The sequence below is a fragment of the Thamnophis elegans genome, chromosome 14 (genome assembly GCF_009769535.1).
Source record: "Thamnophis elegans isolate rThaEle1 chromosome 14, rThaEle1.pri, whole genome shotgun sequence".
NCBI lineage: Eukaryota > Metazoa > Chordata > Lepidosauria > Squamata > Colubridae > Thamnophis > Thamnophis elegans.
The window spans coordinates 7,002,276-7,018,248 of NC_045554.1; the positions used below are offsets into that span (position 1 = coordinate 7,002,276).

Below are 15,973 nucleotides of genomic sequence, written 5' to 3' on the forward strand. Positions count from 1 at the left end.
CCCTATGAAGCTGTATATAAGTCTAACTGCTATTGCTATTGCTATTGTCTTGCCTTCTGATGCTTTGGAAAATAGGTTTACCCAGAACAATAGAATAACATAATAATAAAGTTCAAAGGGATCTTGGAGGTCTTCTAGTCCAACTGCCTTGCTTGAGACCCTACACCATTTCTGACAGGTGGGAGTCCAGTCTCTTCTTGGGAAGCTTCCAATGATGAAGCTGCCACAACTTCCAAAGGCAACTTCTATTTCATTGGTTGATTGTTCTCACCGTCAGAAAAGTTCTCCTTATTTCTAGGTTGAATCTCTCCTTGTTCAGTTTCCATCTGTTCTTCCTTGCCTGGCTTTCAGGTGCTTTGGAAAAATATTGAAAACAGTTGTGTGCCTTGACTAGGTTTGCTGAAGTTCGCCGATGATCTTGGAATGGAGAGCATCCAGACCATTTCTTTGGGACAAGGACAAGGCCCCATCGCAGCCAAGATGATCAACCAGGCAATCAACGATGGAACTTGGGTTGTGTTGCAGAACTGTCATCTGGCCACCAGCTGGATGCCTGCTTTGGAAAAAATCTGCGAGGAAGTCATCGTGCCTGAGAATACCCATGTCAAATTCAGGCAAGGATTTAGTTTAGTCTCTTCTAAACGCAATAGAAGGGACGCGGTGGCTCAGGGGCTAAGGTGCGCAAAGACTGCACTTAAGAAGCGCAGGGACTCGCTTAACAGACATGACCAAAAAAGATCATAAAGTGGAGTGCAACTCACAAATGGCCTGGAAATTCTGGTTTCAGTTGTGATTATAAGTGGAGGCCTGCCTGTGTTAAAATCACACCGTTGACTTACAGACATTAGGATTTCTCAACTTCAACCATTTTAACATGTGGACTTCAACTCCCAGAACTTTGCTGGCTGGGGAATTTGGGGAGTTGAAGTCCACACTCCTTAAAGTCCCTGAGCTTAAGAAACACTGCAAAAGACAGATTGACTGCAGATTGAATAATTGATCCAATGGTGGGATTCATTTTTTTTTTACTACCGGTTCTCTGGAGATGGCTTTGTGGGGGTGGCATGGCTTTATGGGCGTGGCTTGGTGGGGGTGGGAGGGGAAAGATATTGTAAAATCTCCATTCCCTCCCCACTCCAGGGGAAGGATACTGCAAAATCCCCATTCCCTCCCCACTCCAGGGGGAAGGATACTGTAAAATCTCCATTCCCTCCCCACTCCAGGGGAAGGATACTGCAAAATCCCCATTCCCTCCCCACTCCAGGGGATGGATACTGTAAAATCCCCATTCCCTCCCAATCAGTTGGAACTTGGGAGGCAGAGAATAGATGCGGGCGTGGCCAGCCAGAGGTAGTATTTACCAGTTCTCCAAACTACTCAAAATTTCCACTACCGGTTCTCCAGAACTGGCACTCCTAATAAAAGAATCTTGAGTTAACTTAAGCGGTTTGCCGTGTTTGGGGAACTGGGTCAGAACAGGCAACTTTTAAGACTTGTGGATTTCAACTTCCAGAATTCATGCTGGCTGGGCAATTCTCGGAGTTGAAGTCCACAAAGTTGCCAAGGTTAGATGCTCCTGCCCTCTGCCATTCTGGACAAATGACCATCCAATCTCTTCTTTAAAATCTCTTTTTCTCTTCTGGCTTCTCAGGTTGTGGCTGACCAGTTACCCATCGGAAAAATTTCCCGTCAGCATCCTCCAAAACGGGATCAAGATGACCAATGAGCCGCCCAAAGGTGTCCGTGCGAATCTCCTCCGCTCCTACCTCAACGACCCGATTTCCGATCCCGCCTTCTTTTTATCCTGTGAAAAAAAGGAAATTTGGCACAAGATGCTGTTTGGGCTATGCTTCTTCCACGCCCTGGTGCAAGAACGGAGAAACTTTGGCCCGCTGGGTGAGACAGAGGGCCCCCAGGTTTCCTCTCCCCAGTTGCATTGGGGTTGTCCTGCTTGAATAGCCTGAAGGTTCTTCAGGTTTCTGTTGAGGTTGTTCTTTGTAGACTTGTAGTCCTCAACTTACAATTGGTTACTTAGTCACCGTTCAGAGTTATCGTGGACCTATGATTTCGTTTCATTTTTAAAATGATGGAATCAAGGTTTTGTTGAGGTCAGTTACTAGAACCATGGCAGCGTGGTGGTTAGAATGGAGTATTGCAGGCTAACTGCCAACTACCAGCAGTTCGATCCTGACCGATTCAAGATTGACTCAGCCTTCCATCCTTCCTTGGTTGGTAAAATGAGGACCCAGATTTTGGGGGGCAAATAGGCTGACTCTGTAAACTGCTTAGAGAGGGCTGTAAAGCACTATGAAGCGGTGTATAAGTGCTATTGCCCTTCCTTCCTTCCTTCCTTCCTTCCTTCCTTCCTCCCTCCCTCCCTCCCTCCCTCCCTCCCTCCCTCCCTCCCTCCCTCCCTCCCTCCCAGTGGTTAGAATACAATATTGTAGGCTAACTCTGCCCATATACCAGGAGTTTGATCCTGACCGGCTCCAGGTGGACTCAGCCTTCCATCCTTCCGAGGTGGGTAAAATGAGGACCCAGATTATTGGGGGCAAGGGGCTGACTCTGTAAACCGCTTAGAGATGGCAGTAAAAACACTGTGAAGCAGTCTATAAGTCTAAGGGCTATTGCTGTTGCTACTTCCTTCCCAGGCTCTTTTGCCTAATGAGAATTCCTCCAGCGAGATGTCGTACAAATACAACTAGCAGAATAATAGAGCAACAAAGGCTATTTTGGTAACTCAAGGGCCAATTCATTGATTATAGCATAATTTCAGGATTGCATTTCATCTCATTCATGTGTCAGAATAAACATCTTCCTGCGCTTTTCCCTCCTCCCCTCCCCCTGAATTGGACAGGTTGGAATATTCCCTATGAATTCAACGAATCTGATCTTAGAATCAGCTTGAGGCAAATTCAGATGTTTCTGAACGAATACGAAGAAACCCCATTCGAAGCTCTAACTTACCTGACAGGTACAGGACACCTTCTGGCTTGGTTTGCATACGACGGTTAAGACCTGATCTGTTGTACTACCCATGGTTTATTGGACAAGCTACAGTGGCTGCATTCGCACTACTGTTAAGCTACGGGAGAGGGTTGATTACAAACCATGGCAGGCACTTGCTACTGTGCGATTTCATTTAATTTGATCAAAATCAAATTCATTCCCATTACATTGAATGCAGTCCTGTCCGAACCAGCAGGACGTTCGCCTAATGCAAAACCAAAGTTTAATGTTACATGGATGAGAATAGATTTCCCTCTCCCAATTTCAGCGGTGAAAAATAGAACAGGAATTCCCCATCATCTTAGTCTCTCGTCCAGATCTGCTTGCGGTAGATTCTTACTCAGGTTAATAAAAAAGAGTGCATAATTTAGTGTTATTAAATACCAGGCCACTAAAGCTTGTTTAACCCAGGGGTCAGCAACCCGTGGCTCTGGAGCCACATGGCTCTTTCATTGCTCTGCTGCGGCTCCCTGTCACCGGTCGGCGCCACAATTGATGGGGCTTTCGGTTAGGACAGGTAGAGGAAAAAGGATACCGTGCTAGGAGGAGACTCTATGGTAGGGGAACCAGACTTCCGGTTGGCAGAGGAAAAAGGATGTTGCACTAGGAGGAGACTCCATAGTGGGGGAACCAGACTTCTGGTCAGCAGAGGAAAAAGGACGCTGTGCTAGGAGGAGACTCTATGGTGGGGGAACTGGACTTCCGATCGGCTCCAGAATTGAACGGGGGGCTTCCGTTTAGGGCCTTTGTGGCTCTTTGAGTGTTTAAGATTGCTGACCCGTGGTTTAACCCATGAGAAAAAAGTGACATGATCAGTCTTTGCACTTACAACTGCTACAAGCATCCCCAGGGTCATGTGATCAAAATTTGGGTTCCCGACAACTGCCATATATTCATGACAGCTGCATCCTCCCGGGGTCACCTGATCGCCACTTGCAACTTTCCCAGACGGCTTCTGACAAGCAAAGTCAATGGGGGAAGCTGGCTTCACTTAAGGACCACCTGATTCACTTAACAAACTACCTTGCTTACCAGTGGTAATTCTGATGGCATGACACCAGCTGTGGAAATGCATGTCCACCAAGAGTAATCTGCCATCTATTTTGTATTCTTCCTCAACCTCATATCTTCCAGGTCAGGGGTCTCCAACCTTGGCAACTTGAAGACTTGTGGATTTCAATTCTGGGAGTTGAAGTCTACAAGCTGGCTGAGGAATTCTGGGAGTTGAAGTCCACAAGTCTTCAGGTTGCTAAGGTTGGAGACTCCTGCTCCAGGTGACAACCCGTGTGTGTGTCCCTTAGGTGTAAATCTTCCCGCCCTCGCTCTCCCCAATGTAACTCTTCTGTTTCCAGGGGAATGCAATTATGGTGGAAGAGTGACAGATGACAAGGATCGACGTCTCCTCCTTTCACTTCTCTCCCTGGTCTACTGCAAAGAGATTGAAACTGAGGAATGCTATAAACTTTCTCCAGGGGGTGAATATTATATACCTCCCTTTGGGACTTACCAGGTGAGAAAAAATGAGGTTGAATGATACTGGAATGGTATCCTACATCAATTAGGCACCATGATTTTTTAAAAAGAACTGTGTCAACTCCCAAAGCATCCCCAGCCTGCTCTCTAATTGCCATAGGAAGGGGGGATGGGAAACCGAGGAAATAGCACAGCAGCCACACACAGCAGCACCTTCCACGCATATCTTTCTCAAGGCTGTATCCCAGGTTACCCACAGTAGCTGAAGGGGCATGATCTCTACAGCCTGCAAAAGTGCTCCGTTAGAGAATGTGATTTATGCCTCAAAAGAAATCCAGTTATTTATTAGGAGCAACATGTTGGCACATACCCAAAGGAAGGCAACTCTGACCCCACGTCATTTTCAATTATGGTGTCAGCGTTCCAAATAAATCAGAGTCCAAGGCAGAGCTATTCTTAAAGTTCCAATTTAATAAGACAGACATGTTGGCAACCATCTGTGGAATCCCAATTCTGGAAGTTACCTAGGATTCCCACCCAGTTGAAAGTTCATGATCTTGTCCCCATATCCACAAATCCATCACATGGTCCAATCTTCTTCTTCTATGCTGGCATCTCCACCCAGCTGGTTCCGGTCAGGTGCAGAGGTGTGGGCTTCTAGAAAAGAATGACAACAACACATTCCACAATTCTACTCCTTTCTATTTCCCCCTCCCAACTACTCACTAATGAAACAGCATAATGAAATAAGAGAGTGTGTGGCAGGCCAAAGATCCAAAAAGGGATATAACTGCAGGCCTGACATATGCTGTATATCATATCATATAAAAGTACCTTCTGACCATCTACCGAACCTGATCCTCATGTCCTTGATAAAATGTACAGTTGTCTGAATGCTTAGCTATGGCTTGTTTTGTCTTAGTCTTACATAGATTATTTGAGAACGCTGCCAATTTCAACCCATCCTGAAATATTCGGCCTTCACGAGAACGCTGACATTACCAAGGATAACCAGGAGACCAACCTGCTTTTCAACGGGGTCTTGTTGACTCTGCCACGAGAGGCTGGAGGAGGAGGGAAATCTCCACAGGTACAAATATTGTGAAACAGACGCATAGATAAATGAGCTCTGGCCTTACCTTTTGAGGAACAGGCAGTGCTCAACTTACAACCATTATTTTAGTGACCGTTCAAAGTTACAGCGGCTTTAAACAAAGTGACTTAGGACTGGTGTTCACACTTATGACTGTTGCAGCATCCCAAGGGTCAAGTCAAGTGTTTGGCAACTGGCATGTATTTATCATGTTCCCTGGGGTCATGTGATCGCCATGTGTAACCACCTGAGTCAGGTTCCAACAAGCAAAGTCAGTGGGGAAGCCAGATTTGCTTAACGACCGGACAATTTGCTTAACAACGGTGGCAAAAAGGTCGTACAATCAGGCAAATCTCACTTAACAACTATCTTGCTTATCAACAGAATTTTTTTGGGGGGGGCAGGTAAGTCAAGGACTATTTGTATAGAAGTTGTGGTCGCATCAGATGTTGGGGGTATTGGCTCCTCCCGTGATGGCAAACCTATGGCATGTGTTAGGTAAGCTCCCCATTGGGAGAGTGAGTACGTTCAGCGAAGCGTTGTGAGAGTTGTGTTGGAGAACACACAAACCAGCATACAGAGACACTGCAGTTTAAATAGGCTTTTACTTTCGTGGAAATAGAGGTATCAGAGTCCATAAAACAGTCCAAGTCATACACGGATAAGTCAGTCAGTCATCAATGTCTTTCAGTGAAGGGATAATCCAAATAACATAGTCCAGTATCATATAATCAGTTCGGTACACAAATTTTGCTAACAGTTGCAAAACTTACAATAGCTCACGGCACTTTCTAACAGCCAGCACTCAGATCAGATCAGCCCAGCATCTAACAAACAGAGAGAGAGCTAACAGTCATTCTGGCTCCCTCTTATGGCCGATTGAGGAAAACCGCAGCCAATCACATTTTACAGTATGCTTTAAAGAAACAGATATAGTATTGTTACATGATTTATATATTGCCAACCCAACCGTTAGAATTATATTCCTAACAGCATGCATGCCAGAGTTGGCACCCAGAGCCCTCTCTGTGGGCACGTGCGCAGTCGTCAGCTGGTCTTTGAAAATGCCCCCCCCCAAAAAGTGGCTGTTTTGGGGTTGTTTCCAGACCATTTCCCAGGCCGTTTTTGTCCCCGAAAAACAACCCAAAACTGCTGGGAAAAATAGCCTGAAAATGTCCCCCAAAATAGCCTAAAATGGCCAAAAAACAGGCACATGCGCCGGTCAGCTGGTCTTCAGGTTTCTGGTGCTCCGGTATGTGCACATGCATGGGCATGCACACACGTTCTGGTTTGGGCACTCGATGCCAAAAAGGTTCGCCATCACTGGGCTTCCCTGTTCCCCAAAACCTGCAGCCTCTATTTTTCAAGTCCAAGTCAGAATGTAGAACAAACAACCACCCCTTACTCGATCTTTAGACCAAAATAGTTTGTGCTTTGATTGTGATGGAATAGAAATGGAATGGAATGGATGGATGGATGGATGGATGGATGGATGAATATGCTGTTGTAGAAAAAAATAAAGGTAGAAGTGTAAGATTCCCATCCAGAGGTCTCCAAAGAAAATCAATCTAGAGCAGGGGTCTCCAACCCCTGGTCCATCAGCCAGCACCGGCACATGCCAGCAACAAGGCCACACAAACAAGGGAAGCCCCATCCGTGGAATGCAGGCACTACACAAAACCACGCCCTGTCTGGTCCATGGAAAACCTTCTCTCCATGGAACCGATCCAAGATGCCCGAAAGGTTGATCTAGATGGTTCATTAAAACTCCGAAAATAGACGTAATTTTTTGCCCCAAACAGTGATGGGTTTCAAATTTTTTTCGAACCTACTCTGTGGGTGTGGCCTCCTTTGTGGGAGTGGCTTGCTGACCATGTGACCTGGTGGGAGTGGCTTGCCGCCCATGTGTTCTCTCTTTCTCTCTCTCTTTCTTTCCTTCCTTTTGTCTCTCTGTCCCTTTTTCCTTTTTTCCTTTCATCTCTCTCTCACTTTTTCTTTTTTATTTTTTTTTCTTCCTTTCTTTCTCTTTCTCTCTGTGAGTCTGTCTGTCTGTCTGTGTCAGTGGTGGGTTTCAAAAAATTTTGTAACCTCTTCTGTAAGTGTGGCCTGCTTTCCGGGTCCACTGGTGGAACCTCTTCTAACCGGTTTGGTAGATTTGACGAACTGGTTCTACCGAACTGGTGCGAATTGGTAGGAACCCACCTCTGGCCCCAAAACACTGGGAAAAAAAAACAATGCATGTGAAAATATGTAAAATAAAATTAAAAACTAACAAAGCATTCACCATTTCCCAGTGATTTCGCTTCTCGGTGATTCCATCTCCTAATTTCAGGAAACGGTTGAAGAATTGGCTCAGGATATCCTTTCCAAGCTCCCCGATGATTTTGACCTCGAACACGTGATGAAATTGTACCCAGTGCTGTATGAGGAATCCATGAACACAGTACTCAGGCAGGAACTGATCAGGTTTAACAGGTAAAACTCTGCATGACATGCATACATAAATGGGAGGGTGTCAGGATGTAGTCTTAAGACATTTCAGACAACCAGCACAAATGTGTGTAATTGTGGCATTTGGGTACCTAAAATGGTACTTCCCCATCCACAGATAAAATGCTAACTGGTACAGAGTTATGTCAAAGCTGCCTGCGATTTAGTAGCTGCTAATCAACCCTATCAAGAGATCAACAAGGGTGCTGCTCATGTCACCCCAAAACTTTTGACTGTGCCTTTACCTGGAAGACTTCAGAGGTTCAGAGGTTTATACATATTATTAGCAGAATGCAATTATTTCTCAGCTTGCTTTTCTTTAGAAATGATGGATTTAGTGCAGTGGTTCTCAAACCTGAAGGCATGTGGATTTCAAACGCTGGCTGGGGAATTCTGGGAATTGAAGTCCGTGCATATTCAAATTGGCTGGGGAATTCTGGGAATTGAAGTCTGTGCATATTCAAGTTGGCTGGGGAATTCTGGGAATTGAAGTCCGTGCATATTCAAGGGCTGGGGAATTCTGGGAATTGAAGTCCACACATAATCAAGTTGGCTGGGGAAATTCAGCATTGCCAAAAAGGCACTAAGAGTTGTTAACCTAATCTTGCAAAGCTTCTTCTCCCGTAACATTGTACTGCAAACTCAGGCATACAAAACCTTTGCCAGACCAATCCTCGAATACAACTCGTCTGCCTGGAATCCACACTGTATAGCGGACATTAATACAATTGAGCGGGTCCAGAGATATTTCACGAGAAGAGTCTTCCACTCCTCTGATCACAATAGAATCCCTTATCACACCAGGATTGAAATTTTGGGTTGGACAACCTGGAACTAAGTCTCCTACGGTTTGACCTAAGCACGGTACACAAAATTGTCTGCTACAATGTCCTACCTGTCAATGATTACTTCAGCTTCAACCACAATATTACACAGGCAAAGAATAGATACAAACTCAAGGTAAACCGCTCCAAAGTTGATTGCTGAAAATAGGACTTCAGCAACAGAATGGTCAATGCCTGGAATGCTCCACCTGACTCTGTTGTTACATCCTCAAAACCCCCACAGCTTCAACCTCAAACTGTCTACCGTGGACCTCACCCCTTTCCTAAGAGGTCCGTAAAGGGGGCCTGCATAAGCGCACCAGTGTGCCTTCTGTCCCTGTCCTACTCTCCCCACTTATTTGTACTCATTTCCTTTGTTCATGTCCATGTTTAGACTTATACCTGTTATCTCGTACATGTTCAACAAGCTTAATAACTAAATAAATTCTGGGAATTGAAGTCCACACCTCATCAAGCTGCCAAGGTTGAGAAACATTGGATTATGGAGCAGTCCACAAATTTGGAACCTTGGCTGTTTGGGGAAAGGAGCAACTATCCAAAGCAACAATTAATTTCCGAAGACTTGGGCTCCTTTCCTTTCTCTGCCTTTTCATTCCAACTTATTTGTCTTTCTGGGAGAGCGAGCAGGGAAAATAACAAGAACTGCCACTCGTTCCAGCTTCCTCCTCTTCCTCTTCCCAAACCTAGCTTGAAAGACAGTTCTCACTTTGGGGGTATTTTGTTTCCATCAGGCTTACAGAGGTCGTCCGGAGCAGTTTGATCAGCCTGGGCAAAGCCATCAAAGGCCTGGTGTTGATGTCTTCGGAATTGGAGGAAGTTTTCAACAGCATGATCGTGGGCAAAGTGCCAGCTATGTGGGCGGCCAAATCCTACCCATCCCTCAAACCCCTGGGGAGTTACGTGACCGACTTGATGACACGGTTGGTCTTTTTTCAGGTAAGCTTAAAAGTCTCAAGTTGCTTAATTTGGTACCCTTGTCAAAAGCGATTGTGGGTGCACCTCGGTACACCCACGTTACACCTATCCTCCACGAGCTGCACTGGTTGCCGATCAGTCTCCGGATACGCTTCAAGGTGCTAGTCGTAACTTATAAAGCCTTTCATGGTATTGGATCTGGGTACTTGAGAGACCGCCTGCTGCCAATTACCTCCCACAGACCCATTAGATCTCACAGGGTTGGCCTCCTCCGGGTGCCATCTACCAGCCAATGCCACCTGGCTATTACCCGGGGGAGGGCCTTCTCTGTGGCAGCTCCGGCCCTCTGGAATGAACTCCCCGCAGGAACTCAGACCCTCACCTCTCTCCAGGCCTTCCGAAAAGCCGTCAAAACCTGGCTTTGCCGGCAGGCCTGGGGTTGATGAGTTCCCCTTCCCTCTCGACATGTATGGTTGTGCGACTGTTGTCTACTTTTATTATTTGTATTTTGTCTTTTTATGTTCCCCCTTTTTTCCCCTTTGAATTGTTCGCTGCCCTGAGTCCTCCCGGAGAAGGGCGGCATACAAATAATAAAATACAAATACAATACAAATACAAAGCCTCATCGCATTCTTGGAGAGACAGGTAGTGCTCGACTTGCAATGGTTCGTTTAGTCAACGTTCAAAGTTAGAACGGCGCTGGAAAAAAGGGGACTTATGACCATTTTCCCACACTTACAACCCTTGTGGCATCTCCATGGTCACATGATCAAAATTCAGTATTTATGAGGGTTCAGGGGTCACGTGACCGCCTTTTGCAATCTCCTGACAAGCAAAGTCAATGGGGAAGCGAGATTCACTTGGCAAATTTGGCAAAAAGGTCCTAAAATGAGACAAAATTCACTTAATAACTGTTTCATTTGGCAACGTAAATTTTGGGCTCAATTGAGGTGGTAACTCAAGAACTATCTGTAGTCTAGACAAGAGGCACCAATTGTAAGTGCTAACATGACTTTTATTGAACTACCTTTGGTGGGAAGGTAATAGCGTTCCATGCGCCTTCGGCGTTGAGTCATGCCGGCCACATGACCACGGAGACGTCTCCGGACAGCGCTGGCTCTTCAGCTTTGAAATTGAGATGAGCACCGCCCCCTAGAGTCAGGAACGACTGGCACATATGTGCGAGGGGAACCTATACCTTTACTTTAATTAAATGATGGAATGTCCCAGTGGGGTCTTTAAAGATTGCATTCCTTGCTAGAGTGATTATGGCACTTTATGTGTTCGGTTTGTTGAGAAAACTGATCCTAATTGATTGATTTAGATGCTTTGTTATTTTGGGAGAGCCAGAACAAGCAAATGTCACCCATAATTAATTAACCATAAGCATATTGAATTTATCCTGGCTAATGGATTTTCAGTCTGTTGGGTTCTTTTCGTCTACCAAACTCCATTCTCAGGCAGCTGTAATATAACCTAAATATCATTAAACGTTTTGAAAAAAATATGTGACAATTCAATTCCTGGTGTTTTTATCCTCTTGGCTTTTTTTACATGTTACAATTTGGAAAACCACAGCAAAATTTTCTGCCAAGCTAGTCATGGCTCACTGATGTTATTCTTAATCCTTTGAACTCAGCACTTCAGACAAAGGATTAGAAATTCAGTCATCCTAGGATTCTTGGTGGCTGTTGTTTTGATGCTCCATTTCATCAAAATATTTGTTAATTCCCTTTCACCTCAGGAATGGATCAAACACGGACCCCCGAATGTATTTTGGATCTCTGGTTTCTATTTTACTCAATCTTTCCTGACGGGAGTCTCTCAGAATTACGCCAGAAAGTATACTATCCCAATCGATCATATTGGATTTGAATTTGAGGTAAAGTATATGTATGTATGTGTGTGTGTGTGTGTGTGTGTGTGTGTGTGTGTGTGTAAGAGCCAAGGTGGCGCAGTGGTTAAATGCAGCACTGCAGGCTACTGCTAGATCAGCAGGTCAGCGGTTCAAATCTCACCGGCTCAGGGTTGACTCAGCCTTCCATCCTTCCGAGGTGGGTGAAATGAGGACCCAGATTATTGGGGGCAATATGCTGACTCTCTGTAAACTGCTTAGAGAGGCCTGAAAGGCCTATGAAGCGGTATATAAGTCTACTGCTATGTATTCATGCAGTTTGTAGTACTAAAAATAAAAAGCAAAAAAAATGGAGAAGACGACAGAGAAATAACTAGCACTTAAGATAGTGAAGCATAAGACTTTATGAGAAAAATTGAGAGGGGGAGGGAGGGAGAGAGAAAGAAAGAAAGAAAGAAAGAAAGAAAGAAAGAAAGAAAGAAAGAAAGAAAAGAGGTGGGGAAGAGAGAGCATCAACTTATGTGGTGGGACAAAGACCTAGAAAGCTCAAGAGAGTCCAGTGTTTAATGAAACAGTCCAAGTTTTCATGTGGAGGTTCGATCATTGACTCTCCTAGATAAATAGATGAGGTGGCAATTGATCGAAACAATCATCTTATAGCATCTTAGACATTTGCTACAAAAATAATTAGACTTGAGGGTCAGGTAGTTACTAGCACAAAAGCAGGGTTTGATTTGAGCAGAGTTCAAAGTGAGTAGCTACAAAAGATGATGACCCTTCTGAAAATATCCCAGATTTTGTTTCTCCCTCACTCCTTCCTTCCTTTCCTTCCTTCCTCTAGCTGAATTCCTTCTGTCCTCCCTTCCTTACACTAGATGAATTCCTTCCTTTCTTCCTTCCTTTAGCTGAATTAATTCCTTCCTTCCTTCCTCTAGCTGAATTCCTTCTGTCCTCTCTTCCTTACACTAGATGAATTCCTTCCTTCCTTTAGCTGAATTAATTCCTTCCTTCCTCTAGGTGAATTCCTTCTGTCCTCCCTTCCTTACACTAGATGAATTCCTTCCTTTCTTCCTTCCTTTAGCTGAATTAATTCCTTCCTTCCTTCCTCTAGCTGAATTCCTTCTGTCCTCTCTTCCTTACACTAGATGAATTCCTTCCTTCCTTCCTTTAGCTGAATTAATTCCTTCCTTCCTCTAGGTGAATTCCTTCTGTCCTCCCTTCCTTACACTAGATGAATTTCTTCCTTCCTTCCTTTAGCTGAATTAATTCCTTCCTTCCTTCCTCTAGCTGAATTCCTTCTGTCCTCCCTTCCTTACACTAGATGAATTCCTTCCTTCCTTCCTTTAGCTGAATTAATTCCTTCCCTTCCTTCCTCTAGCTGAATTCCTTCTGTCCTCCCTTCCTTACACTAGATGAATTCCTTCCTTCCTTCCTTTAGCTGAATTAATTCCTTCCTTCCTTCCTCTAGCTGAATTCCTTCTGTCCTCCCTTCCTTACACTAGATGAATTCCTTCCTTCCTTTAGCTGAATTAATTCCTTCCTTCCTTCCTCTAGTTGAATTCCTTCTGTCCTCCCTTCCTTACACTAGATGAATTCCTTCCTTCCTTCCTTTAGCTGAATTAATTCCTTCCTTCCTTCCTCTAGCTGAATTCCTTCTGTCCTCCCTTCCTTACACTAGATGAATTCCTTCCTTCCTTCCTTTAGCTGAATTAATTCCTTCCTTCCTTCCTGATGAACTAATTCCTTCCTTCCAGGTGAATTCCTTCCTTCCTTCCTTCCTTCCTTCCTTCCTTCCTTCCTTCCTTCCTTCCTTCCTTCCTTCCTTCCTTCCTAATGAATTAATTCCTTCCTTCCTCCTTCCCTCCCTCTCCTCCTTTTGATTTCTAGACCTCATCCATATACTCATCAGAACTAACTTGGTATCAGGCAGCAACAAAGCATCTCTGCTATAAAATGTGGATGGTGGGAAAGAAATGTTTCCTTTCCTGAAATATTAATTTCTGAAGCCGGGTTCTCGAGTTCACTCAGAGTTGTTGAAGGCTAGAAAACAGCGTGGCCCTCGTTCTGACTTAATTGATCCCTCCATGTTGGGAGATAATAATGCACCAAATATTAAATAATGGGCGGCCTTTATTAACGCCGGGGAGAAAAAAGGGAAGAGAAAAGGCTCAGAGAACTCCTGCTCTCAGAACAGGAAAAGGTACCAAAAAGAGTTCAAAATAAATAGGTCCAGAGAGTATTGCAGCTGGAAATATAATGAGCAGATGGAGATATCGGAGTTTATTTGGAAAAGGGAGGGGGAGTAGCTTAGTTTCATTGGAGAAAATTTTCATGATGGCATTGGTTTGCCCCACAGGCTGGCAAAAGGGGTATTCTGTTGGAATTTCAAGGAATTTCAGCTGGCAAGGTTTGGGAGAAGAGCCTTTCCAAGGGGGTCCTTGGTGCTCTCTGAGTTGGTTGCTTTCTTGAAGACGTTTCGGGGCCCAACTAGGTGACATCATCAGTGTTTGAAGCAGGTGGGATTGTGGTATGATGGAGGAGGAGGACTGTGGGATCCTTGCTCTCTGGGATTGGTTGTTTCCTGGCAGATGTATCATTACCCAACTAAGTAACATAATCACCTCTCTTTAGCCAACCCCACTCCTTCCTAGCACTGATGATGTTACCTAGTTGGGTCACAAAATGTCTGCAAGAAACAACCAAGCTCAGAGAGCACCAAGGACTTCCCAGTCCTCCTTCTCCTCCTCTGAAAACCCCACCCCCTTCTAGCACTGATGATGTTATCTAGTTGAGTAATAAAATATCTATCAGGAAACAACCAAGATCAGAGACCACCAAGGACCCCACGGTTCAATCCTGAACTACAAATATTCTCCTCCATCAAGAACTTTTTCTGACCCAGTCCCTGCCCTCTGGAACACTATGCCCTCCCCTCCCCTTAGTGAGACCCGCACCCACTCTCTTGGCCCTCTGTGTTCTGACCAGGGCTTCCCAAGATAAGGAAGAATACTCCTTGTCCTGATTAAAAAAAACCTTTTATTTAGGTTAAAGGGAATTCCTCTCAGGCCAGCAGTCTTTCATGAAGTTTCACAACTACAGACCTTTATCAGGTTTGAAGAACTGCCAGGTCGATAATCTTCCAAACTCCACGCTGTAGCAGCAATTTACTTGGCAAGAAGCCAGGAACAGATCTTCAACCTAATGAATTGAACTAATTGTCTCCTGCAAACTCCACTCCCCTTTCGCTCCTCTTTTATTTCCTCTGGGAGGGGCCATTCATCGTCCGCCTGTGGTCTTACTCCCAAGTCGACCCCTGTTCTTTAGCTGTTCCTTCATCTGGCAACTCTGCACATGCGCACACTGGGAACAGGCTCCAGCTGTTCTTCTGCTCCACTAATATCCGACTCCAAAGGCAGCTGATAACTGGCATATGGCCCTGGCCCCCTCTCTGCCTCTGACACAGAGCCCTCATCAGAACCTTCCCCAGACTCCAGGACTGGCCCGTCTTCCTCCCCAACCTCCTCACTGTCAGAATCTGCTGCCAGCTGTGTTGGCGGGCCACAACACTCTGAAAGCTGATGCCCAGAGCTGTAACCCTCGTTTACCAATCCCAGGGACAGCCTTTAACACAGGCAGCAAAGCCAATGCTTAGTGCAGCCTAAGAACCCCCATCGCCCACTTCCTTCGAAACCAGGAACGTCGGCTGACATGTTATTTCTTCCTTCTCGTCCCGTCTCCTCCTCCTCACAGGTGACGAGTCAGGAGCACACCATGAAGCAGCTGCCCGAAGACGGCGCCTACGTCAAGGGCCTCTTTCTGGAAGGAGCCCGGTGGGACAGGGAGACCATGCAGATCGGCGACTCCTTCCCCAAAATCCTTTACGATGTCCTGCCCATCATTTGGCTGAAACCCGGAGAGAGTGCCAAGTTTTTGCACGAGCGGATCTACTTGTGCCCCGTCTACAAAACCAGCGCCCGGAGAGGCACCTTGTCCACCACCGGACACTCCACCAACTACGTCCTCTCCATCGAACTCCCTTCCGACCTTCCCCAGAAGCACTGGATCAACCGGGGCGTGGCAGCCCTTTGCCAGTTAGACGACTGAACTGTACATACAAAAACAGATGTATGTATTCCCGCAGCTTCCCATTAAAAGATGTAAGTTTTGACCTTGGCCCTCGCTGGCAGTCTTAAAAGACCTCTTATCTTTCTGAGTTTGCCCTCTGGCTGCAAGAATTGCAGAGTTGGGGAATGGAGAAGTCAAGCGTAGCTCTGGCTCGCGATGCAGATTTGA

At 45.4% G+C, this 15,973-nt stretch overlaps 1 protein-coding gene across 1 annotated transcript in view; it reads left to right on the forward strand.

Moving 5' to 3' along the window:
* The window catches only part of DNAH3 (dynein axonemal heavy chain 3), a 137,356-nt gene extending 121,572 nt beyond the window's left edge, over window positions 1-15,784 (forward strand). The window contains exons 55-63 of the mRNA XM_032231008.1: window positions 395-614; window positions 1,652-1,896; window positions 2,858-2,974; window positions 4,362-4,519; window positions 5,405-5,572; window positions 7,908-8,050; window positions 9,642-9,846; window positions 11,570-11,707; window positions 15,431-15,784. Of these exons, the coding sequence (XP_032086899.1) occupies window positions 395-614; window positions 1,652-1,896; window positions 2,858-2,974; window positions 4,362-4,519; window positions 5,405-5,572; window positions 7,908-8,050; window positions 9,642-9,846; window positions 11,570-11,707; window positions 15,431-15,784 (1,748 nt within the window). The remainder of the gene's footprint in view (window positions 1-394; window positions 615-1,651; window positions 1,897-2,857; window positions 2,975-4,361; window positions 4,520-5,404; window positions 5,573-7,907; window positions 8,051-9,641; window positions 9,847-11,569; window positions 11,708-15,430) is intronic.
* The last annotated feature ends 189 nt before the right edge of the window (window positions 15,785-15,973 follow it).